Genomic DNA, 26,691 nt, shown 5'->3' on the forward strand with positions numbered 1-26,691 from the left:
TGTTTAAATCAAAAAAGATATATCTTAGGGTATCAAGTAGCTATAGGCCCACAGTAATGCCATTTATGAAAAATAAGATTTGAAACTGCATAATTAATCTAAGACAGAATTAGTTAAGCTAATTCAAAGGTGTTGTAAAGTTTCCTGTACATTGAACCCATCTAGTGAGCTGTGGATAGAATAACAGAGGCATTTATAATCTATAAAAAAAAATGAGGTAATATAAAATTATTTTTCAAATACTCTCTCTAGTGAGGCAAAAAAAAGGAAGCACTATCCAAGAAGAAAGTAACAAGGACACATTTTTATGTATTCTATTCATTCATCCAATAATCCCTGAGATCTCACTACTATGCCAGACTCAGAGCACTCGTATTTCAAAAAGTGAATAAGCCACAGGCCCTGATCTTACAAGAGCATAACGACACTCCTGTGTGTTAAACAAAAGTCCAGAGAGCTGCCAACGGAGCACAAGAGTGAACTGTGCCCAGGTATTTTTAGAAAAGGCTTAACAATGGAAATACCATTCCACCATCGGTTTCTCTCAAGCTGAGAAAGAAGGATCCAATAATCTGGTCAACATGGAAACTCAGGATGGACATTTCTTGTCTCCAAAGTAAAAAACGGAAAAGTATCCAAGTGAACCACCTCAAAAAATATTCTTTGGTTCACACAAAGATGATATTGAAGAAATAAATGTATTTTTATGTTGATATTTAAAATAATTTTAACGATAGGTAATATTTATTGAGAACTTACTATGTGTTAGGTATATAAGTACTTTACATATGTCGACGCACTGAGTTCTGACAACATGCCCAAGATAGAGCAAGGTGGAGAGAGGAAATCTGCAGAAGGACGTGGGGCTAGAGAGTACCCAGCCTCTGGGAGGGTACACGCTCTGCCTCCTCCCTGGACCTTTTGTTCACCAGGAAATTCAAAAATGGCTACCAGAAAGGGATAATGCATTTTCACAGTAATGTCTGTACATACTTGCTGTTAAAAAAGACTCTCAAATATTAATAGGGCCAGGTGTGGTGGCTCACGCCTATAATTCTAGTACTTTGGGAGGCAGACGCAGGAGGATCACTTGAGCTCAGGAGTTCAAGACCAGCCTGAGCCAGGGCAAGACCTGTCTCTGCCAAGAATACAAAACCTAGCTGGACATCATGGCATGCACCTGTAGTCCCAGTTACTCAGGAGGCTGAGGCAGAAAGATCTCTTGAGCCCAGGAGTTTGAGGTTGCAGTGAGCTATGATGACATCCCTGCACTCTACCCTGGCTGAGAGTGTTTAATCAAAATTTAATTTTAATTAAATTAAAAAAATTTAATTAGATAATATTTCTCTACACACATACCCAACCTCATCCCAACATTTACAAATAGGAAGAATAAGTTCTAAGCTCCTTTTCCCAGGGAATGATTAACACTTTGTGTGGAAAGTTGGGTCCTTTGAAGAGGATTAAGTGGATTAGGCCCTACAGGTGAGGCAATTGAGGCTGCTGCTTTGGAGAGGTAAGACTGAAGGCAAGAGGGCTACCTTTCTTTAAACTTTTACAGGTTTAGGATTTTTGAGTTTTTACAAGTGTTAGAAACCCATGCCTTTTGTGCGTAGTGCATGGCACAGTGACTACAGGATGGCCATGGATTCTGCACTCTAGAAGAGGCAGGGTCCTAAGTGTGCGTGTAATCATAAGTTTTTTAAAAAAAATTTTAAAAGAGTACTTAAAGATATTAATCAATACAGTCTTATAACAATTATCTCAAATGCATGTGTTTATAATTCTCCCAAAGACATTTATTTTTTCTTAAAGTTTAAATGTGATCACTAAGCTCCACTGTCTCCTGAATACTTAAGGAAAGATAGAACCACCTATAATCCTACAACTGTCCTTAGAAGCACTAATGTTTATGACGCTCATTCTGTAAAGAGAACTAAGTATCTAATAAAGGAACCAGACAAGAAAAGAAGCCTAAGTACATATACATAATTAGGATATTCTGAAAATCTAATGTTTGTATGGTATTTTGTCATCTAAAAAACACTATAGAATCTATTATCTGACTTCCTCTTAGGGAATAAAACATGGCTGTGTGTATTCTGAATTCTGAGACCAGCCCTCCATTGTCACGCGTGGTCTGTGTTTTTCCCAACACGTTTTAAAAGGAGCAGAAACTCAGTTTAGGCAGCAACTTCATTGGTGTCAGCTCTTTCATTTGGTTAGCAAATGAGGTTTGTGGCTAGGGTTGTGGTTCTGTTACATACAAGCACAAAGAAAACTCTATTATCAACTGAAATTTGACTGTCGCCCTGGCCGTTCTGCACACATATATCTTCTGTTACAAGAGGAGAGGGACAACACAGAACTCGGAGTCTGACACACATCCCCTCAGCAGTTAGCACCTGACACAATGACGAGGTGCTGTGTGGTACACATCACATCTACTACGACTTTCTGTAGCTTTAAAAGTAGGAGTTATATTAATATTATCAAAGTAAATGCAAACAACTTTTTTTAAAAAAAATAAGAATACAGCAACGACTTTGAATCAGGTGCAAACTTGAACTTCAGACTGCCTCCTCTGTATGAACTGTGAGCACAAGGATGCAGAAGGGGTCAGCACAGGAGCACTGGGTACCCGTGATACATTCGGGAAACACTGAGATTAGCGACCACATCTGGGAAGGGACTGGCTGCTGTCTTGCTCTTGGCTAGCCAACGCCCACAGGTGAAAACAAGGAAATGAATGAGGTGTTACGAATTAAAATGGCAGCTCTGACCCCTCAGAAGATAGTTCACGGGGTGCTGCTGATCTCATGCTGACGTTTTAACAGTGCAGAAGAGCATTTCTAAATGTAACTAGTTAGGGTAGGATGATTTGTGAAAGGACAAAATAAAAAATACGTATAATATCAGTATGCTGTTTTAAAAAAGCAGGTAGAGATGTTTTGCCAGGAATTAGCTATTTGGTTTTTGATCTGTGTGGCTTCTTTGAGGAAGTCCCCACGTGTACAGGGAGGCAGAAAACTCCAATAGTCATTCTCCTTTACCAACATGTAGAGCTTTGTGGAAATTTACCTTTTTAAATAAATGCAGACACTATAAACAACAGAAGAGGCTGTAGAGTCCCGTAATTCTGGTCTTCACAGATCTTAGGACATCTTTTATAAGATCTATAGGTCTCTTCTTGTCTATCTTTAAAGGACTGCTATGTACAACTATCCCAAATTCATCTGACCCGGTAACTTGTGCAGATCAAGCTCACCAAGCAATAGCATCAAAATTCCTCTCAGAAAAGTGAGAGGAGTGACTTTTCTCTCTGGAACCTCCTACAACTTCTCAAAAATAAGGTGTTTGGCATGTACGCCATCCCTTCACCTTTTCATACTAAGCTTATTCCTTTCCCTAAAACTCCTTTTTATTCTTTTTTTTTTAAATCTCTTCCTGACTTCCTACAAAATCAACAAAGTGATATAAAGGGTTGGCAACAACTCCTTCCCCCCCAAAAAAAAAATTAATAAATTTTAAAAAATCAAGTCAGAAATGCTGAACGAGAATTTTAACAGAATGCCATAACATTGTCCTTTAGCCTACAGCCACTGATCTCCGGGAGCTATTCCTTCAATGGGTCCCTCACCATGAAAATTCTTTAAAAAGGGAGTTTCTCAAAACTGGGGTCTAACCCGTGCTGCATATACTGTGGGAATCCAAGGGGTACCTGTTTTCTGTTTCACGAGATGAAGTAAGATCTCATGTTCATTATTTAGGAATGTTACCAAGGTTGACTCACAGAGCTTTAAAATTGCACTTGCAGTATGACTTTCTTCCCTCTCCTAATTGTAATAAATAATCACTGCCAAAGTGCCCGGGGCCGTGGTGAAGGTGGCTGAGGACTCAGATCCACAACCAGCTGAAAGAAACTGACAGAGCGCAGAGCTGGAACTGCTGTGAGACTCATAGCAGCACAGGGACACCCAAGGTCTCCGCAGCACAGAACTCTGCATTGACAGAGAAGGGTGCTGCTCCTTTATCCAAGAGACAATAACTGTATTTTTTAAAAGTCAAATTAGCTCTGTGTTTTGCATACCTGGCAGGCTCCTGACAGCACTGAGTTGAATTAAGAGAGGCTTTTCCAACTAGCAGTACAGTCTCTCTGGGTGTGAGGCCTGGGCTTTTTCTAAATCGTATGGTGGATGCCAGTCTTTTAAATATGGTTCCTAATGAGGCTTCTCTTTCACAGGAACCTTTCTTCCAGTAAACTCTCAACTTAAAATGATAAAAATGCAAAAAAAATAATAATAATAAAAATCAAAATAAGAATGACTTAAGAAAAACATTGGTAAAGGAGTGATTAGACTGGTTAGACTGAAAGTCTGAGATAAAATTTAGAATGTAAACCTCTAATCCAGACTTGTTTTGAAGAAATGGCCATTGGTCCCCTTCCCTCCCCTCTCATGAAAACCACTGTTCTCCCAAAAATCTTGTCATCACAATCCTCTCCTTACTTCTGACATTTATCTACTTCCTGGACACTCTTCATTCACGGTAGGCATGGCCACAGAGCCACATTCTTTCTTTTCTTAGTAATTAACTTCTCTCTCTACTGGCCTTTTCATTGTCATTTCAATAAGCTCAAGACCCTCCTAGTCTGAAAAAAGAATACAACAAAAAACTATCTTCCACATGCCTCTGCAACATACTTGATACACTAAAGCCAGAACGTTTTTAAAAATGAAAATTCAATTCTGTGATTTACTACTTAAATGCCATAAAGTTCTTCTCATTGCAGCTATGATAAAATCTTGTCCTTGTGCTACTCTCGCCTGTCATCCTAGTCTCATCTGCCCTTCAACCTCCACCGCTGTCTATCGTCTATTAATACTGGAGCATCCTGGCTCCTCACAAGCACCCTGTTCTTCCTTTGCCTTTGAACTTGTTGCTTTCTCTGCCTAGGACTTCTTGCTCTCATCACCAACATACTTTTCCTTCAGGTACCAGCCTAAATGTCACTTCTGCAGGAAAGCCTGCTCTGTTTCCCAGACTGATAAATTGCAATGTCTTTTCTTTCTCTTAAACCTGTTCTGAGAGTTAAATCACCTATTCCTGTATTTTGGCAACAATCTAAGACTTTACCAAATTCATCATCATAATACTTCTTTGTACCCATTATTTTTTGTATTCGCACCTGAACGAACCCCAGCCATTTGAATGGTAAGAGTCATCAGGAAAACTACTTTTAAAAGCATGAAGAAGATACTACCAACAAGTTAATTCAGCATTATTCTCAGGCTGTGGTCCCATCATTTCAGGCTATCCTACACCAGTGACTATAGCTATTCCATACAGAGTATAAGAAAGAGAAACTTCAGTTTCAAAGAGGCAGCTTCTTTAAAGTCTTGACTCAGCACTCTTTCCAAAATAGAATTCAACAAAATGTCTTCAAATGCCAAAGAAGCGTACATCACAAGAGGGTCACTTTGTCTGACTCCACGTGCTCTCAGCTAATGTGAAGCCAAGGTGAGATGCTATTGTGACAGATACCAGCATCACAGAACTGTTCCAAGTGCTATCTATCATATTTAAAGATTCAGACAAAGACAACAACGTTTGAAGAAGACGGAGCCCCTGGCTTTTCAAGGAACTCAAGCAACTGAAGGTGAGCCCTAATTACACATTTTCAACAGCGAAGCAAAGAAGGGCACTTACGCATGTCACCAAAGGCTCCCTTTGTCACTTTGGTGGCACGTAACACCACCACCGTAAACTTGTGGGAATACTGGTGCTCCACCTAGAAATAAAATGATAGTAAATTTAAAATTAGCTTCCATTGTACAATCTCATTGTTTCTTTGAGACTAATTAAAAACATTCCACTTGAAAAGAAATAACATGCATACCAGAAACATTCTTTGATCCAAAGGCTTCTCCTTTTTTGACTGTCTTCTCTCCCACCACAGAATCATTGAGACGTTTAGAGCATGCTTTAAAATGTCACTACAGCTGAACTATTAGCACTCCTTTGCTGTCAGGTTTACCAAGCACTTGGAAAAAAATGTAAATTAGGGCAGCAAGTATTCCAGGAGCACAATCAGGCTTTGTATTGATTGACTAGGAGGCCGCGGTTTACAAAGGTGAACTCAGACCAGCTTGTTTTGGGTTTGTTTTTATTGTTGCTGTTCAATGACTCAATCAATTAACACTCTTTTTCTGCATGACAGTTCCAGAAGTTTTCAAAACCCTCTGGACACAAGACAATAACCAGAAAACTACATACATTAATTTGATTCCATTTGTTATAAATAATATGCAACAATGTTAGAAGTTTCTATGAGCCTAATAGTTTGCATACACATAAAAAGTATCAACAGGTGGAAGGTGGAAACACTTCACCTAAATGGAAATTAGTTATCAAACAATCCTAGTCACTAAAACAGAATGGGGAAGCAGGAACTCGCCAAAGTTCTCAGAGCAACTGAAAAGATTACAAAGTCTTTAGCTTTATCAAGCACTTTTTATTTCAATCGTAAGAGAGGCCAGCTCACTTAATTTTATTAGATTTAACTCGCTAAATAGTCCATAATTAATTAAAAATATGCTAAGATACTAACAAAGCTGAGAGATGAGTAATGACAATCTAAAAGCAGGGAGGCAGAAAAACAATGTCAAAAGTATAGATAGATTCATAAGGATCAGCAGTAGTATGATGTAAGGGGAAAAATAGCACTCAATAGTTTCAGAAGAAATCACTCTCTATCAATAAATAATATTCAGATTTATAAGAACATCAAAGAAGAGATGAAGTCTATAATGAGCATACCCTGTTTAAATAGGCAGAGAAGAATGAAAATCCTTCAAGATGATGCTATTCAACTTTATTTTTAAAAAGAAATATCTTCAACATCCAAAACAGTTCTCAGTAGACAAAATTGTATTATATACAAATAAAATTATCAATCATGAAAAAATATATGCTTTCTAAAAAAAGTGTATTGCCTTTTACTATAACTAAAAACCACACATACATCCATCCCTATTACCACAAAAAAAGCAGGTATATAAACAATGATAATAACTTTGAATAATTGCTATCTAAAACTATAATCTCCACATGTTTAATCCATTGAGATATGTGTTTTCTATGTAGACCTCATCTATATTTTATGTTAAATATGCCTGGTTAAAAATATGCCAAATATAAATAATGGGCCAGGCTACAAGGGGTGAAAATTGCTTTGAATATTTATATTAACCATCAAATCTTCTGAACCATTGAGGTAATATATAAAAATAAAAGCTTAGATGATTGATTTTAGATCTTTCTTTTCTAATATGTGCATCCAATTCTATAAATGTCCCACTAAGCACTGCTTTTATTGCATACTACAAATTTTGATATGTTGTATTTTCATTTAGTTCCAAATATTTTCAAATTTCTCTTGAGACTTCCATTTGAAAATGAAAGATCTAAAATCAATCATCTAAGCTTTTATCTTAGGAAACTAGAAAAAGAAGAGCAAATTAAATCCAAGGTAAGCAGAAGAAAAATAGTAAAAATTAGAGCAGAAATCAATAAAATTAGAAACAGAACATAAATAGAGAAAATCAATGAAATCAAAAAAGTCAGTTCTTTAAAAAAAATCAAGGCTAACTAAGAAAAAAAGAGAAAAGAAACAAACTATAAATATCAGATATGAAATAGGGGACATCACTACAGATCCCATGGATACTAAAAGGATAATAAAAAAAACACTATGAATAATTCTATGCCCACAAATTTGATAACATAAATTAAATAGATCAATTCCTTGAAAGTCACAATCTGCCAAAACTCACACAAGAAGAAACAGACAATCTGAATAGGCCCATATCTAGTAAAGAAATTGAGTCAATAATTAATAGTCTTCTGAAACCAAAAGCACTAGGGTCACATGGGTTCACTGATAAATTTGATCACACATTTAAGGAAAAATAATATCAATTCTATACAATCTCTTCCAGAATATAGAAACTGAGGAAATATTTCCTAACTCATGTAGGAGGCCACCATTACACCAATTCCAAAACCAAACAAGGATATAACAAATAAAAGAAACAACAAACCAATCTCTCTCATGAACATAGGTGCAAAAGATCTTAACAAAATATTAGCAAATTGAGCCCCATAAAATATAAAAGAATTATATACCATGACCAAGTGATATTTATTCCAGTTATGCAAGGATGGTTCAACATTCAGAAGTCAATTATTGTAATCCATCAGATCAACAAGCTAAAGAAGAAAAATCGGATGATAATATCAACAATTCAAAAAAGTATTTGACCAAATCCAACATCCACTCATGATAAAAACTTTTGGCAAGCTAGGAACAGAAGGGAATGTCCTCAACTTGATGAAGAACATCTACAATAAGCCTATAGTTAATGTCATACTTAATGGAGAGAAACAAGAAGCTTTCCTGCAAAGATCAGGAACAAGGCAAGGATGTTCCCTCTCAACTGCTTTTCAACATTGTCCTGGAAGTCTAATGCTGTAAGATAAGAAAAGGATATAAAAGGAATACAGACTCGTAAAGAAGAAATAAAACTTTGTTCATAGATGACATGATTGTCTATGTAGAAAATTCAATAGAATCAATTACCAAAAAAACTCTTGGAACTGATAAATGATTATAGCAAGGTTGTAGGAGATAAAGTTAATATACAAAAGTCAGTTGCTTTACTATATCAGAGATTTAAAAATTGAATTTAAAATTAGACAACACAATACCATTTATATTAGCACCCCCAAAATTAAATACTTAGTTATAAATCTAACAAAGTATGCATAAGACTTATATGAGAAAAACTAGAAATCTCAGATGAAAGAAATTAAAGAAGAACTAAATAAATGGACAGATATTCTGCCACTAAAGAGACCTTATCAATAATAATTATTATTAATATATTATGTATAATGATGTTTCCCTCCCCAAATTATCTATATTCTTCCTCCATATTCTAGAATTTCTACTATGACATGGATGTTCAAATACCTAAAAACTTCTTTGTAACATAAAAATTATGAGCAATATTTTTATCTGTTATTTAATACTTAATTTTTAGATTTGTTGCAAAGCCAAATGTTTAATAACATCTACAAAAAGATGATATTATTATTATTATATAAGGACTTACTGATTGTGAATATTTTATACATTCTACTAAATGCAAACTCTCATTTAATCTTCCCAATAACCCTATAAAATAGGTGTTATTCCTTCTGGGGGATGGGCACACTTATAACTTTGACTCAAATGGTACAAATGCAATTTATGTAACCAAAATGTTTGCACCCCTGTAACATTCTAAAATAAAAAAACCCAAAAAATAAAATAGGTGTTATTATTATTTATATTTATAAATGAGGAAAATGAAAATTTGAGAGGCCAAATAAATTCCCAGTAACTCATAGGATGTAAATAGTAAACTTTAATTACAATCCAGTTTTGCGGTTTCAGTGCCTTTACTCTTTATACAATCTGTTCTTCACACCAAGAATAATAATATAATACTAATATCAATACATTTAATAGTAATAAAGGCTATTTCCATTTATTGTATAGATAGTTACAATCTAGTCTTTATCTATGATATCTATAGTTGATTTAAAGGTTTTCTAGTAATTGGGTTATTTTCTCTACATCTTTTCACCTCTCTTCATTAGTTGGCCTTTATTTTCATCAGTTTCAATTCTGATTAAACCATAGTGACTAAAGTACTCTTGTACTGCTGACAGAAATAAGAATACATTGATCAATTTCTTGATTTTTACCTTAGTTTTGGAAGCATAAGCATTCAGATCACCTGCAAATTATTCTCAATGCAAAAATGTCAAAATTTGTGCCCATCTCTTCCTACGAGCTATAAAAATTAATAAAAGAGCATTTATAAAGTAAGTACATATTCTTGGAAAAAGATGTTCGTTTTCAATAAATGATTATCCAAATAGTCCTTTGAAAATCCTTTGCCCTGTTTCCTGGGGCCAATACCAGACTGGGCTAGGTTCCAACCTGGATAGGAGACTTTTGATTACGTCTTAGGGATGGTGCCAGAAGAAATGATATTATTGAATCCACAACCAGTGTTCTCCAAGGGAAACTAATGACTCAGGACAATGCTAGTTAGTAGCTGGCAAAAAGAGATGTCATATTTCAATTGAGATGTCAAATCTAAATTCAATCTACTGACTTAGTCACCAAGATTAAGCCTTGACTTTAGGTCTTGATTTACTCTATGTTGAGTATCTTTTTTACCCATAATCTTTTCCACAGTGAAAACCAAGACTCTTTTTCTTTTCACAATTATAACTCCCCAATCATTAAGAAAACAGCTACTGTATTAAATTCATTCTCAAGGATTATATTGATTTGTGTGACTAAAATGACTGGCATTGAAAAAAGAACCAGTTTGTACCAAATCAATTTGATGATTTTCCTAATCTGTTTAAAATTCTCCTGTTGCATGACAAGAACCAACAAAACAATCATAAAAGAAATCTGATGGAAAAGAGATTCTGTATACAAATAGCTTTTCTCTGTTTAAGCTAATTTTGCCTAACTTTAACCCAAACTAAAAAACTGGTAGTATGATGAAGACTATCAAATCTTCTTACTGAACCCAGATATTGTGATCAACACAATCAGCACAAGGCAATTTAAAACATCTCAAAAATGATTTTAAAAATATTGCTGCACTGATGTCATTCATAAATCATGATTTTTTTTTCAATAAGATACTTATTTTTAGTTTCACTTCCTGGTATGAAGTTTCATTCTAATACAATTCAGAAGCACAGACATTGTGCTGTTATTCTCCCACATTTTTAAAGAATGATCAGCATTATCTATTTATAGTTTATAGGGCTACCTAACCTTGCTTTAGGAATTCTCAGTCATGAGTTGGTCATGTGCACAAATCATCCTAGTATTCTAATACCCAATTTGGCAACAGAATCTTGTTAGCTCTAGCAGTCACCATTAAAAGAAAATCATATTCAGAAAAATGACTTGCGATTCTTATCCCCTTTAGTAGGAAATTTGCTTCTTGTACAATATGTATATAAATCAAATTTGGTGACATATTGCATTATACATGTAATTATATTTAAAATTAAAGTAAATATAGAGAATATTTTCACTCAATGAGAAGATATGGAAAGATTTTAAGTTCTATTTTAATCAAGATTACAGGAACTGATATCCAGAATATATACAGAACTCGAACAACTCAACAGCAAAAAAATAATAATAATAATCTGATTTTTAAAAGGGGAAAAGATCTGAATAGATATTTCTCAAAAGAAGACATATAAATGGCCAGCAAGTATATGAAAAAGTGCTCACCATCATTAGGGAAATGCAATCAAAACCACAATGAGATGTCACCTCACCCCAATTAGAATGGCTATTATCAAAAACAGAGAAAATGACAAATGGACATGGAGAAAGAGGAACACTTATACATTGTTGGTATAAATGTAAATTAATACAGCCATTATGGATAACAGTAAGGAGATTCCTCAAAAAATTAAAAATGGTACTACCATATGATCCAGCAATTCCACTACTGTGTATATATCCAAAGGAAATGCAATTATTATGTTGAGGAGATAATTGCACTTCCACCTTTATTGCAGCATCATTGACAATAGCCAAGAATTGGAATCAATCTAAGTGTCTATCAATGGATGAATGAATAACAAAAAGTTTTCATTTCACTAAATGAAAAATTAAGGCTGAATACCATTCAGCCATAAAAAAAAAAAAAAGAATGAAATCCTGTCATTTGTGGCAATATGGATGAACCTGAAGGACATTATGTCAAGTGAAATAAGCCAGGCAGAGAAAGATAAATGTCATATTACCTCACTCATTTGTGATCTAAATAAGCTGATCTCATAGAAGTAGAGAGTAGAATAGTGCTCACCAGAGGCTGAGGAAGGCAGGGAAGAGGTGGAGATGGGGCAGATTGATCAATGGGTACAAAGTTACAGTTAGAAAGCAGGAATAAGTTGTGGTGTTCTATTGCACAGTAGGGTGACTACAGTTAATACTATTATATTGTATATTTCCAAATAGCTAGTAGAGAGGATTTTAAATGTTCTCACCATAAAACAATGATAAATGTATGAGGTAGTGGTATGCTAAATACCTTGATTTGATTATTACACAATGGATACATGTATCAAAACATCACACTATACCCCATAAATATGTACAGTTACTGTGTCAATTAAAAACAATATTTTAAAAAGTGAGATATCCATAAAAAAGAACAAGATTACAGACACTGCTCCAGCAGTGACAACCAGAAAATATTTGATGGTTATAGCTTGGTTCTAAAATATTTAATGATATATTCATGATCAATTTATCCTCAAGCTACTTAAAATGAAACAGTTACTGCAATCTCTAGCACCTGAATTGTAATAGTGATTCTAGTCCAATGGTAATTAAATAGCCCTAACATCACAAAATAGGTTTGAATGCCAATCTTTTCCTACCTCAATACTCCTGAAAAAAATCTATACTCTCCTGGAGTAACAATGGCTGAGGGAAAAACAGGCACACCCTAACCTTCCTGTGCATTTGAAATGTTTTCCCACAGTCTTAAAGACACTTTGGGGAACAGTCATATTTATTTGGCTTAGAATACCTGGCCTAGATGATATATCGTATTCCTTCAGATCTAAGATGTCTTCGCACTGATGATTTTCAGATGTGAACCTTACAACTAGTAGGCCCAACAGACTCAAAAATATGGAAATGCTTACAGATGCCATTTTGGATATTTTATCCCCATTTAAGGGACTTCTTAAAAACCTCTTTGCCTCACTTGTTCTTTTCACCAAGCACTAAATGAAAGGTTCATAACCAAAAGACACAAACGTCAGTCAGAAGGGCACTTACGATAATGTGCCTTACATTTTCTATCTCAGTTTTCTGCCTTGGTTTCTCTATCTGTAAAATGGCAACCATAATATTACCAGCTTTATAATATTTTTCTGTGAATTATCTGACTATATATAAAGAACTAAGAACACTTCTCCTAATTCCAGGAAGTAGAACAAAAAGCAAATAAAATGAGGTTTTTCTTACTGTCGTCACACAGACTTTGGCAGTGAGCAATCCTTCCTTTATTCATCTCATATAACTAAGCAGTGAAGATCCACATTCTGGATGTAGGAAGAACTGCCACTAGTGACAGAACCAACAGTCTGGCCAACGCCAGGATTTCTCAGGGGTGCCCCGGCAGAAATCCAGACTGCAACGTGAGAATTCCACATAGGGCGATACTGAATGTCAACTTGGGGGCATGACCTTATCATCTGTGGGAATCTTTTAAAATGGGCTGATCATCTATCTTCTTAAGATTATCCGGAGATACCACTGTCTGAGTGTTAAAAAAGTCACTGGAGAGTTCCATTTGTAATAATAACAACCTGGGTGACCAACTTCCACTGAAAATAACTAAAAACTGGATACAGCTTTAAAAAAAATAAACATTTTCCTGAAAGTAACAAAGAGCTAACAAGATGGGAAAGCACCTGCTACCCGGACAGAGAGCAGAGACCAAGGTGAGAGCAACAGCCCAGAGAGGTAAACTCCGTGTCGCCACGGTGGTGGCATCTGCTGTTCCAGCAGGGGCGGGCGCCGGGAGGCGGGCAGTCTTGAGGGATTACGAGTGTCGTAAGGCTGAGGACCCTAGTAAACCACACTCGTGTTTTCAGCTGAAAACCCTAGAGACCGCAACATAGGAATAAGTACGAACAGCCCTCCCATGGACTGGCGGCCCATTTTACTGTAATCCGAGCTGCTCAGAAAACCACCAACCTGCAGCTGGGATTACAGTTGTCCTAAACTGCTACTTTCTCCAGAAAACTGACAGAAGTAAAGTAAGTTCTCTCTAAAAGATCGTTTCTATTTTTCATTATAATGTTCAGCACAAAATGAAAGATAACTGGGAACCTAAGGAGACAGGACACCGAGACAGCCAACGAGCAGAATTAACCAACAGCCACAAAAACAAACCCATCCACAAACCAGCTACAATGTTCAAGGAAGCAGAAGTCAAGTTGAAATACTACTATGTGGAACTGCAAACTATGAAAAATAGCTGAAGATGATTTTTTAAAGAACCAAATGGAAATTTGAGAACTGAAAAAGAAACTTGGAGACTTTCTAGGGCCTTCTGATCTATGTTCTGTGGCAAAGCAGCAGAAACATGAACATAACTTTAAATTTGTGCACTTTTGCCTCCAAAAAGAGGCTCGTGGCAGGGCATGGCTGGTATCAAGGAGAGGTCAGAAGCTCATCACAAGCTGTGATGATTAGCTTTCTGCATCAGCTTGAGTGGGCCATGTGTGTCTGTGAGATTGTTCCCAAGTGAGTCTGCGGGCAGGGTAAAGCAGATCGCCCTGCTCAACATGGCCACGCATCAGCCAATCTGTGGAGGCCCTGAAATGAAGAAGGAGAAAGTCACTCCCTTTTTCCTGCCTCACTGTTCCATCTCATCTCATCTCCTCTTGCCCTTGGACTGGTAATTATACCGACAGCTCACCTGGTGCTCGGGCCTTCAGGCTAAGACCAAATTGCAACACCAGCTCTACTGGTTCTCCAGCTCAAGATGGCAGACTCTGGGACTTCTCACCTTCCATAATTGTGTGATCCAGCTCCTCATAACTCGTTCACTCATTCACATCTCCTGTTGGTTGTTTCTCTGGAAAACCCTAATACGCTACCCTTCCCCTTCTTCACTTTTCTAGATTTTGTTAGTGCTCACAAAAATTGAACTATTTGCCATAAAACTCATTTGATAATGAGGGCAGCACAGTGCAGCACTCATGCACAGTGCTGCACTTTTGTAATAAAAGTTTCATCACTTTTATATTTCTGATTTCTCAGTAGCAGCATCTCACTGAAGTAAGAAAATATCTTACTTTGTTAAGTTTCAAAAGAATAATGTTGTACACATAACAAAAGCTCTGTGAGGCAGGCACACCAGGCATCATTCGTCCGTTGTGTTCTACATGAGGCAGCTAAAACTCAAGAGTCTACGTGTTTATGACCACATAACTGGTAAGGCTAGAACTGCCACTAGAACACTAGTTCTTTGATTACTTCTCCAGTGGTGTTTTTCCTATGTTACTGTAATAATCTGAAATAATAGTTTTCTATATCTTTGGTAAAATTTCCAGTCATTCTAGAATGATATTTTTGAAAAGCTCTTGTATTTTAGCAGGAAATAATGCTGGCCTATTCATATTGTTGACGGTCGCTCATGTGAAGAAGACCACCTTAGTTTCTGTGACTATAGGCAGTGGACCCCCACTCACTGCCCATAGATGGAAGAAAGAGGAGTGGATCCTTTTTTTTTTTTTTTTTTTTTTTTTTAGTTCAAGGATATGACTCATATTTTTGGAGTAAAAAGATGGAAATTTTTATAACTATTTTATATTTGACCTCTCCTTATAAAGTTGATGCCTCTCTGGTCAAAAAAAAAAAAAAAGTCAATGAATTCTGAAGGCACAAATATGCATAAGATTGAAATGTACCTCCCCACAGCTCAAGACATGGGGGCACTAAATTCTGTCACACACCGGTATTTATCACTCCATTTTCTACCACCTCCTTAAAAGATTGGAAGCAAAAGAGCTTGCTGGCTGCAGATTGCTGCATCAGCCCACGGGATTCCCTACCTAACATGTTCCTTCATCACAGGCGTGGTAAAAATGAGCCCAGAGTTCTGTGCCTGGAGGCAGCCAAACTATGCTAGCCTGCTTGGCATCATCTGATCATTACCAGTGAGCTGGCTTGATCTCCCTCCATCTTCCTTTATTACTAATATTATTCTGTGTTGAGTGTGTCCACTTATGTATTTGAAAAATAAACCAGAGCAGGGAATTTTGTCATTAAGCAATTCGCACACATACATGTGCATCCACAGTTCTCTTTTTTGTATACACACAGCAAGAACAAGAATGATGAAAACAACTACAAAGCTCTTAGGATTTCTTCATTTAAAAGTGCTAAAAATCGGAATCCTCATTGAGTGTCTAAGTGTCATGTTGGAGAAGATGAAGAAAAACGTGATACAGATGTGTGGGTTTTTTTCATGCTTTATCAGATCAAAATGTTACATAAGTACTTGGTTTAGCCTAAATATTTTGCTGTAGTTAACAATATTTGCAAGAAAAGGTGCCAGTTCTGAGGCTTAAGATATTGAGTCTGATTTTTAAATAAACTCTGCTGTGTTAAAAGAAGAAACTGAATGGCCAGTTCACGGGTCATCTGATAAGGGACTGGGGGGCAGCAGCAGCCAGTGAGAAGGTCTGGTCAGATCAGGCAGGACAGCTTGGTCATTCCAAACAACAACGTCCTTTGACATGGATTATGCTGCAACCATACTGCACTTTTTAGTTTCCTTAAATCCTGTACTTTCTCACTTGCAGACTACTTCACAGAAGCTTTTTTCTCCCTAATCCAGAAAAGTCATTTTCTCTTTCTTGACCTAACTCCTACCAAATCTTCAGGTCTATGCTTACATGTCATTTCCTCTAAGAATTCTTCCCAGAAGGATTCCTAGTATTGATTATTCCTAGTATTGATTATTCCAGAGCAATCTTCATTGTCTCCCATCAGTGCCCTTACATTATGGGCTTGCATTATTTTACATCATGGTAATTATTGTATGGTAATTTTTATAAATAAATTCTTCATCTTTTCTGCTAGACATAAGCTCAACCAAGTCAGGGACCCTGTCTCATTCACCTTTGCATCCCCAGTGCCTGTCAACAAGTGGTGCACAGTGGTTTTCAATAAGTGGTGATAAGTGCTCAATAAAAAATTGAAATAGATTTAGAGGTAGAATGAATTGAAAGCCTAAATGTAACCTTATCTTCCTTCTTCTCAGTTCCAAATGTCAAGACTCCATGTTAAGTTTCAGAAGGAACACTTTGATTAAATTCTCTGAGAGTTACAGAAACTACCCACTTCTCTTGAGGTGATGGGGTGAGAAATAAAAGATTAATATGTACATAAGATATAGAAACAGTTCATTCATTTGAAAAAGCAATTTAAAAGAACCCAACTTCATTTTTAATTCAGCTATAGAAATCCATAATCGTGAAAGGAAAACAGGATATTGGTTCATAAAATGAAGATTATCTAATACAATTTTTTTTAAAAACCTGATTATATGCTTTTTACAAGGATCACATTTTAAGTATAAGGAAAATGTAGGTTAAGAGTGAAAGGATACATACACTAACCAAAGAAACTGGAAGGGATTCTATTAATAAAAAGCAAAATAAAATGTAAAACAAAGTTATTATAGATAAAAACAGACCTATCATAATGATAAAACATTAATTCAACAGAAATATATACAATTTGGAATTTGCACCTGATAACATAACTTCAAAATTCATGAAACAAAAGTTGAATATGAAACATATTGTTGCATGTGAAACAGTTAGCAAAACAGACCATAACTGTGTATAAATATATTACAATCAACAAGAAATGATACAGAGTATATTTTCAGAACACAGTGGAATTTAGATTAAATATCAATAACAAAGACAACTAAAAGAATTACCAAGTGTTTGAAAATTAAGTAACACATACTATGTAACCCATGCACCAAGAATAAATCAAAGTAAAAGTCAGAAAATATTTTAACTGAGTAATTATGAAAATATGACATTCCCAAACTTATGGGATATACCTAACGCACGTAGCCTACAATCGGTAGAGCTGGAAAGATAAATAAATATTTATAAATTTAAAAGGAAGAATTAAAACTGGCATTATTTACAGATAACAGGAATGTTTTAATTAAAAATCCAAAATAATCTACAAAAAAACTATTAGAATTAATAGAAATTCAGCAAGGTATATCCTGAGATGGGTATTTTTTTATACCCAGTATAAATTGTATTTCCATATAAATGGAGCAACTAATTGGAATATGAAATTTATAAACACCTTTATAATTACATTAAAACATCAAATATCAAGAAATATATATATATATATATATATAAATACTTCTTACTGAAAACTACAGTACATTATCAAGAGAATTAAAGATGATTTAAGTAACATTTAGTTTTGGATTAGATTCACGAGCTGTGAATGGATTAGAAGACTCAAGATAGTTATCATGTCATCTCTCCCCTAATTAATCTATAGAATCATTATAATACCAATCAAAATCTGGGCAGTTTTGAGTTTCTGTGTGTATGTCTTTATGTGTGCAAATTGAAAAACTGATTCCAAAATTTATATGGAAATGCAAAAGATTAAAGATAGCAAAGATAATCTTAAAGAAGAAAAGACTTTAGGTTACTATATGTAAAGTCACATTTTAAAGCTACAGAAATTAAGATAGATTGATATAGATGAAAACATAGACTATTATTAAACCAATAAAACAGAATAGACATGAAATCACACATATATCATTGCCTGGTTTACAGCAAATCACCATTGCCATTCAAGGAACATATGATAGTTTATGAGTAAATTAGATAAATAGCTTGTGGTAAATTTGAATAATGAAATACCACATGGCAAGGTAAAAGTGTGAAATTCTGCTACTCACAACATGAATGAATCTCATATATATAATGTTGAATGCAGACATTTCATTTATATAAAGCTCAAAACAAGCAAAACTTACCCATGATAATTGAGGTAAAATATTGGTTACCTTTGGAGGGATTTATTGACTGGGTATTTTTATCTGGGTGATAGTTTCATATGTAAAAATCCATCAATTTTAACAACTAAGATTTATTCAAGGTGTGTATGTTATGCCTCAATATTTTAAAAAATAGAAAAACAGAAAGAGAAGTTTGCAAAAGAAAACTGTGAAGTAACCAACAAGAAAACAGAAGAAACACAACCAGAGAAATCTGAGAAGAGTTTCACGAAGACAGGAATGACTGGCACAGTGGGCTAGAAGGGATGGAACTAAAGACTCCATTGGATTTAGTACCAAAGAAGTCATTGATTAGACCTTTTTGTGAAGTGGAAGCGTAGAGTCCAGTTCAATGATTCAAGTTGTGAATGGAGGAGAATAGGACACTACAAAGAATTGTAATATTTAAACCTTGCTATCTGGGAAGGGCACGGAAGAGGATGGTAGCTAGAAAAGGATGCAAGGCAAAAGAGCAGTGTTTCATTTTAAGTAGAAATGAGGCTGTGGATTATTCCTTAATATCCATAAAATCCAGTTCATAGAAACCTAACTGGGTTTCAAGTGTTGAATTCAGCAGAGAAATCTCTCCTCTGTTTTTGATCAGAAGATAGAATGTATATTTCCAATGCAGTTTGGAAAATTCCATGCTATAACTTCAATTACTTAACTCTTCACTAAAAATTAATGTGTAAAGAGTCTATTTAAACATATCTAACAAAGGGAAAGTTTACAGAATTAATTACCCTAGAAATGCATACCAAAATATAACCTTGAACTCGGAAATTTTTTTTTCTTTTATTCTTCTCTCAACCAAGTCACGTGAAGGGTATAAACTATGCAGGCTAATAATTGCTAAGTGATAATAACTACATTTTAGTTGTTCCATGAAAGTTCATTTTTGTTACAGATGTTTTGGAATTTTTTCCCTCCAAATCCCTTTACTGTAAACTTACAGTAATTAAAAAAAAGAGATGAATTAGTTTTATTATGTACTGTACCCTATAGATGCCACATTAAGTTCATATGAGTTTAATAACAAATCCAGGGATTGTCATAAAGTTTCACTTTACTACAAAAACCCACAATACACAGAAACACATATTCCCCACTCCCAGAAAGAATCCATAAACAGTAAATGACTTACTATAATGTGCTGATAAGGATCTATAAATGACATTTTCGTTTCAATTACAGGAAGTCTTTTCACACTTCAAAGATCTTCTCTGGCACTCTAGCTTCCTTAAAACCTACAAAATAAACAATCACTATTGTTAAGCTTCCTCTTGGATGCAGTTCCAGGATTTAAGTGGTGATGAATATGCTTAGGACTTATGGACCCAAGGGAGCCAGATGGATTGACTTCCCTAACTGTGTATATTAACGGGCATCACACAGAACTTAGGGAAAGGGTAAGTATATTTTGATGATACTGTTTAATTTCCATATTTATTTGTTCAAATTTATTTTGTGAGCTATTATTAGGAAACTGCAAAGTTTGTATATTTTTTTGTCATTTGCCAAGTATTTTATGAGAAATGCATTGAAATTACGGAAAATTAAAACTAATTTGTACTGTTTATAAGTAAAAAGCATGTCGCTTCATTGTTTTCTCAGTTGGGTCAGCGTTACACAAATTCACAATAAGAAAGGAAGATTTTTCACCTTAGCTATTTGCTGAGACTTTAAAAAATACATTCACGCTGAATTTGAACTTTGGTAATGACAATTTAAAAGAAACATTTGTTCATTCTAAGGTACCACTTTACCTTAGAAGCAGTTAAATGAAAATATTTTAATGGAAAAAACACTCTTTTCTTTCCTTTTTTCTTCTACAATTACACCATTTTACTTAAAAATTTTTTAAAAAGAAACCTCTTCAATGAACACCCTTGTTATTTCATCATATATTTTTTCCTTGAGATTTTATAAAACAACACACACATATTTCATCATTCTATAAGTCACATCTACTTTGGAAAATCTTTTCAGATATCTTTAATATTTATATCCAATATGTAACTTCTAAAATGTTTTTATTTCAAAATAAATCAATATGTTTTAATAAATGATTCTTTTTAAACATCAACTTTTTAAAAAAATCATAAAAATGACCCATGCTCATTGTCACAAACACAAATTGCTGATGTCAATAAAGTATAATCACCATTTTCATTTTGATGTGTATTTTTCCAGGCTCTTTCAATGCATATTTATGTATTTAGAGTAAAAGGGAAAAAGAGAAGTTGAATTTGGTTTTTTTTCTTTTTATAAAAATGGGATCTCCTGATATGCCCTTGTTTTTTTAAACTCATTTCATCATTTTTCAATGTGAAAAACAGAAAGTAATAAAGAAAGCTAAAAATCACTTATAGTCCCTTATTTTTAAATTATAGAAAATAGAATCTCCTCTTTTCTTCATTCTAGACCATCAATCATCATTATTTTTACCAGGAAGGAAAAATAGTTATTTTTAAAGTAAAACATTGATTTACTTTAATCACTTACTTGTGAAACTCTAAGGCATGATTATTTTTATCTTCTCATCATGAATTTTCATTAGGCTGAAAATGTATACAGCTTTTTAAATCAAGATGAGACCAAACCATCATTCTAATTTTATCATCATTTAAACTATAATAGTTTTTGTTTTGCATTTGCTCATTTTAAACCTAATACAAAAGTTTGCTGCTGATAACATTAGCCAATTATCATATGTTTCGGGGCTATGGCTTGAATGTTTGTCCTCTCTAAAACTCATGTTGAAGTTCAATTGCCCATGAAATGGCATTGGGAGGTAGGGTATTTAAGAGGTGGTTAGGCCATGGGGCTCCACTCATGGGTGGGTTTGATGCCTTTATAAACAGGGCTCACGGGAATGGGTTCTCTCTTTTGGCCCTTCCACCTTCCACCATATTTTGGATCCAACCTTGCTCCTCTCTGGACGATGGCTATCTTGGAAGAAAAGAATGGCCTCACCAGACAACAAACCTGCCAACACCTTGACCTTAAACTTCCCAGCTTCCAGACTATGAGCTAACAAATTTCTGTTCTTTATAAATTACCCATTTTGTGGTATTCACTATAGCAGCACAAAACAGACTAACACACTCAGCTATCACATTTCTGGTTAGATCTGCCTGTTATAGTCAGCAACTTTTAGGTTTTTATTCCAATATCATCTTCCAGTTAAGCCTTCCCTGACCATATTATTTAAAATCAGTAGAACCCCTGCTTTCCTGTTTTATGGCCACCTAACATCTACTATGTAGTTACTGTTGTGTTTGTCTCTCTCCTCCCTTCTTCATTAGAATAGAAACTTCATGAACGCAGATTTTTTGTGTGTTTTATTCATTATGAAATCCCCATTCCCATCCTCTATGTAGGCACACATGGACATTTAATACATATTTCTTAAATGAATTAATAAGTGAAGAATAAACGAGAGAATATAATTATACAAGGGACAATTTTCAAGCCCGCTAAAGCATTTTAATCAAGTCAAGAAAAGTTCACTTTTCATTTACTCATAAATTATATTATCCCCACCTCTAGCTATCTCTTCTACACCATCTTACTCTATTAATTAATACTGACATGAGTTTCTCTTTTCCCTCTTATTATTTCTGCCTAATTATCTACATGTTACATACATCATAAAAACATGATTATCCATTTACTACTATACTATACAGTGCCTTTGATTAGGCTCTAAGTACTTGTGAAACTACATTTTATATTGAAGAAATGACATAATAAAAAGACACAGACAAAACTACAATAGAGTAACTTGTGACTCTGATTTTTTTTTGTATTTGAATTTATGATATAAGAAATATATATCTATTTCAGGTGGTATAATCCTAACTATTTAGCACTTCTCGTTATCAACATTTTCTGAGCTGTTTCTATTTAAATCTCATTTAAAATGACTAGCAATGACTTCATCTACCGGTATTGCTGATGTTTTTGTGCTGATTAAATTCAAGGTATGGCTACATCAGTTCCCAAGTCAGAATACAGCTAATACTTCCCAGCTGCTGCTGGTGGAATATATTTTTATGGATGATACAGCATAAAAATTCCCCTGTCTCATTCTCACCCTAACCAACCATATTTCCCTGATATCATTACCCTTCAGATATGAAGTAATTTCTTAATATAAATCCTTCCAAGCATAGAATAGGCCACATAAAGCTCCTGGGCCCCATAGCATGAGGCCTTTAAACTGCTGCAGGAGTACTTCCTGGGAGAGAGGAACTCTCTCCAGAAGCTGAACCATCCACACAGGTAGGGCAATGCGAGGCCAGTGCTATCAAGGATCTAATGCCTAAGGGCAAATCATATTATTTTCTTTACTGAAGCTGCATAATTTGGTAAAAATACCATTGGATATGGGATCTGAAAAGCTCTACTCTGAGTTCCAGTTCCACATTATAAGACCCAGGCTACACTCTCATGAATCGGAATAGCACTACTGCAAAATGTGCCTAGCCCGTGATAGATACTCAACACATTTAAGTTTTCCTCTTAAGATAAAGATTACATACATAGCTTGATCACTGATATCATTATATATTTATTTGAAATATGTACTATCTGTTGTGATTATTCTTGCAACTGTAGAAAATCAAAAAATTTTGATGAGTTTGTCTTTAACAAATTCCTACATCATACCTTGCACGATACTAGGTGCCTGGAAGCAAATGGTGAACCAGACAGGTGTGAGCTATGAAACTTTGTGGCCCTATAGACTTTATACTTCACCCTTTCCATAGTGGAACTTCAAAAAGCAAACAGATATTAATCATAGTATTAATTATTAATGAATAAAAATATTGGCCGGGCGCGGTGGCTCACGCCTGTAATCCTAGCACTCTGGGAGGCCGAGGCGGGAGGATTGTTCCAGGTCAGGAGTTCAAAACCAGCCTGAGCAAGAGTGAGACCCATCTCTACTCTAAATAGAAAGAAATTAATCGGCCAACTAATATATATAGAAAAAACTAGCTGGGCATGGTGGCGCATGCCTGTAGTCCCAGCTACTTGGGAGGCTGAGGCAGTAGGATTGCTTGAGCCCAGGAGATTGAGGTTGCTGTGAGCTAGGCTTATGCCACGGCACTCACTCTAGCCTGGGCAACAAAGTGAGACTCTGTCTCAAAAAAAAAAAAAAAAATATATATATATATATAATGTAACTATTATAATATGATTATTATATATTTTTATATGTAATTGTCATATATTATAACAATATTATTATTATATAATGTAATAATTATATAATAATATCATTATTAATCTGGTAGTTATTCTCAACAAAGTTTACTGTGTTACAAATAGTAATAATGGCATTGGCATATCAGACAAGCATCTGCTGGGTTCTATAACCATTTGATTCACAAACAGTAGCTTTATAAAATGTTTTCATTCATTCAAAATGTGTTTTCTGCCTACCTAGTCTCTGCTAGGCACTGGGAATGCAGTGGTGCATAAAGCGTAGTTCCTGCCTTTAAGAAACAATGAAGTAGTTCAGGAGTGGCTATAAACGCAGCCTAGCCTCATTCTTCATGCACACAGGTTGCTAAAAGAAGCAGCCCTTTCACTAACTAATGTCTCCAGTTGGAAAGAAATCTTGAAACTTACTTTTCTGTGAAAATATTTTCATGAGTTCCTATTCCCTTAGTAAAAAATCAGAAATCCTTCATGTGATCTACAACTGTAGATTTTATACCTATTTACTACAAACTAAAGCAGGAAAATCTTTTCCCACCCCCACATTATACACAAATAGATATACACGCATATATGTAAAACATGGAAGCAAGCTTGATGTGATACTTTTACTGGGTACCATGTGCCCTGCTTTTAGTCTATTTCATTTGTTTAAATGCTGGTAGCAGCTCACTGAATTGATTTCATGACTCACTAAGAGCAATTTGAAAAATACTGGTCTAAAAGACTGTGAGACTGCATTTCTACTCACATCCTCAGCTCATGCCACTACTCTCCTTTTTTCATTCCATGCTACAGCCATACTGGTTCGCTTTCCTTCCTTCAAATGTGTCAAGCTCTCTTGCACTCAGGGCCGTAGCATACCCCTTCTATTTATCCATTTATTCACAAACATTTAAGGCATAACTGCTACGTGTCAGGTCTGGTCCCAGGGACTGGAGGGGCAAAAGTGATGAGTTAGACACATCCCCTTCCCTGTTGGAGCTTACATGTCTAAAGGATAATCAGAGAATAAGAAATCCAAGAAATAAATGAAACAATTAGAAACTGAGTCGTATAAAATGATGGAAACAAGCAAAAGACAGAAACAAAGAGTAAGTGGAGGCTGGGCACTGAAAAAGGAGCTAGCCACGGAGGGTGAGGAGAGAGGGCGATTAGAATACAATGGGTCAGGCAGGCAGGAGGAGGAACTGAGAGAAAGCAAGTGGCTGGCGCATGGAGAGCAAACGTGAACCTGGGAAGTTGGGAATACGAGCCAGGCACGATCATGTAGGGCCTGTAGAAAACTCCTGTCCAACCAGCTAAAAATCTGACCCATTCTTCAGGACTCAGCTTAAATGAGTGCACAGAGAAGCCTTCCGGGACCTTCAGAGTATGTTTGGTTGCCTATGACTGGTTCCACTTGCACTCTGGACCCCTCCTCCATGCCTTTCATTCCACTTACACAATGTCTGCCATCCCTGAGAGAACTAAAGATGCATAAAGGCAGAGACCATATTTGTCTTGTTCACAGAGTTTTCCTTAGTGACTAGCACAGAGGCTGAAGTATACAGTAGGCTCAGGATAAAGATGTGTTCAATGAATGGATGGACGGATGAACACATGGATGATATCACTCAAAGTAATGCCAGGTTTATGCATGAAGGAAATTCACAGAATAGTGCTCCACTCTCTTTGGATGTCCCTCTTTTTTAGTCCTAACTCTTCTTAATGGCAAAGGATGCTAAATATCAATCTCTACTTATAAAGGAAAAAAGAAAAAAGCAGAACAAGTGAAATTCCAGAACCAGTGAGATTAGGACACAAATGTTTAGAGGAAATCTGTTTCTGGGCCCAAAGTTCGGTGTCAGCAACTTTAGTTCCTCTTCTCATTTCCAGCAACTTAATTCATAACCACCCTGTTCACCATCTAGCTATTAGCCACTATGTCAGCCTACAGCAAGACTCGGATTTAGACTCCCCTGGTAGTAAAGCCAAAAGCAAGAAATAGGGTTAAGACAGCTAACTATGGTCTAGTTCCTTCTTTCTCACTCTTTCCCTCTCTCTCTGTGTCTCTGCTTGCGTGCACACATGAACGTGTGTAAAACCACTAGGTTAGGAACTTGAAGATAACTAGATGTTAAACAAATATGACTCATGGCATTTAATCTTAGAGCAAATTTCTTTTGTTCCTTAATTCCCTTTAGAGATAATTCTCCTCCTGCCTTGAAGAAACCTCACTCAGCCTCAAAAATTCTGTGTTAACGCTTAGATATAAAAAAAGAAGAAGAAGAATTTAGAAATTAAAATGCCAGGTCCATTTAGGGTCGAAGTCTCTCTCCTACTCAATCCAGAGGCTGTTATAGGAAGAAAAGAGTGAAGTCATTGGCTTCTTCCTTCCTCCCCTGCCTAGAGTCTAATACTTTCTAAGCTTTATAACTCTGATTTTTAACCTCTCATCGTTAGAGAAAAATGAAGCGGGAGAGATAAGGAAAGCTATTATTTCACTAGTACTTTTATAAGCTGACTTTGTGATCTCTGGGCCTGGTACAAATTAAAGCTGAGTTTCTTTCATGAATGCCTTCTGTGAATTCTTCTGAGATTCTTTATTTTTGGAATTTCTTCCTTGTGTACCTGTACATGTGCAAACATATCTCTATTCTAGCTAAGAACCTGTGTTTTCTTCTAGGGCCCCAATGCACCCTGTGGTCCACTTCCAGTTTGCTTTTTCTGAGGT

At 35.5% G+C, this 26,691-nt stretch overlaps 1 protein-coding gene across 1 annotated transcript in view; it reads right to left on the minus strand.

The window, feature by feature from the left end:
- The window catches only part of PLA2G4A (phospholipase A2 group IVA), a 133,313-nt gene that overhangs the window by 88,080 nt on the left and 18,542 nt on the right, over positions 1 to 26,691 (minus strand). Inside the window, exons 2-3 of the mRNA XM_012736544.3 lie at positions 19,891 to 19,993; positions 5,710 to 5,791 (exon numbers count right to left, since the gene is read on the minus strand). Of these exons, the coding sequence (XP_012591998.1) occupies positions 5,710 to 5,791; positions 19,891 to 19,923 (115 nt within the window). The 5' untranslated portion in view covers positions 19,924 to 19,993. The remainder of the gene's footprint in view (positions 1 to 5,709; positions 5,792 to 19,890; positions 19,994 to 26,691) is intronic.

This window comes from Microcebus murinus, chromosome 23 (assembly GCF_040939455.1).
Source record: "Microcebus murinus isolate Inina chromosome 23, M.murinus_Inina_mat1.0, whole genome shotgun sequence".
In the NCBI taxonomy this organism is placed as follows: Eukaryota; Metazoa; Chordata; class Mammalia; order Primates; family Cheirogaleidae; genus Microcebus; species Microcebus murinus.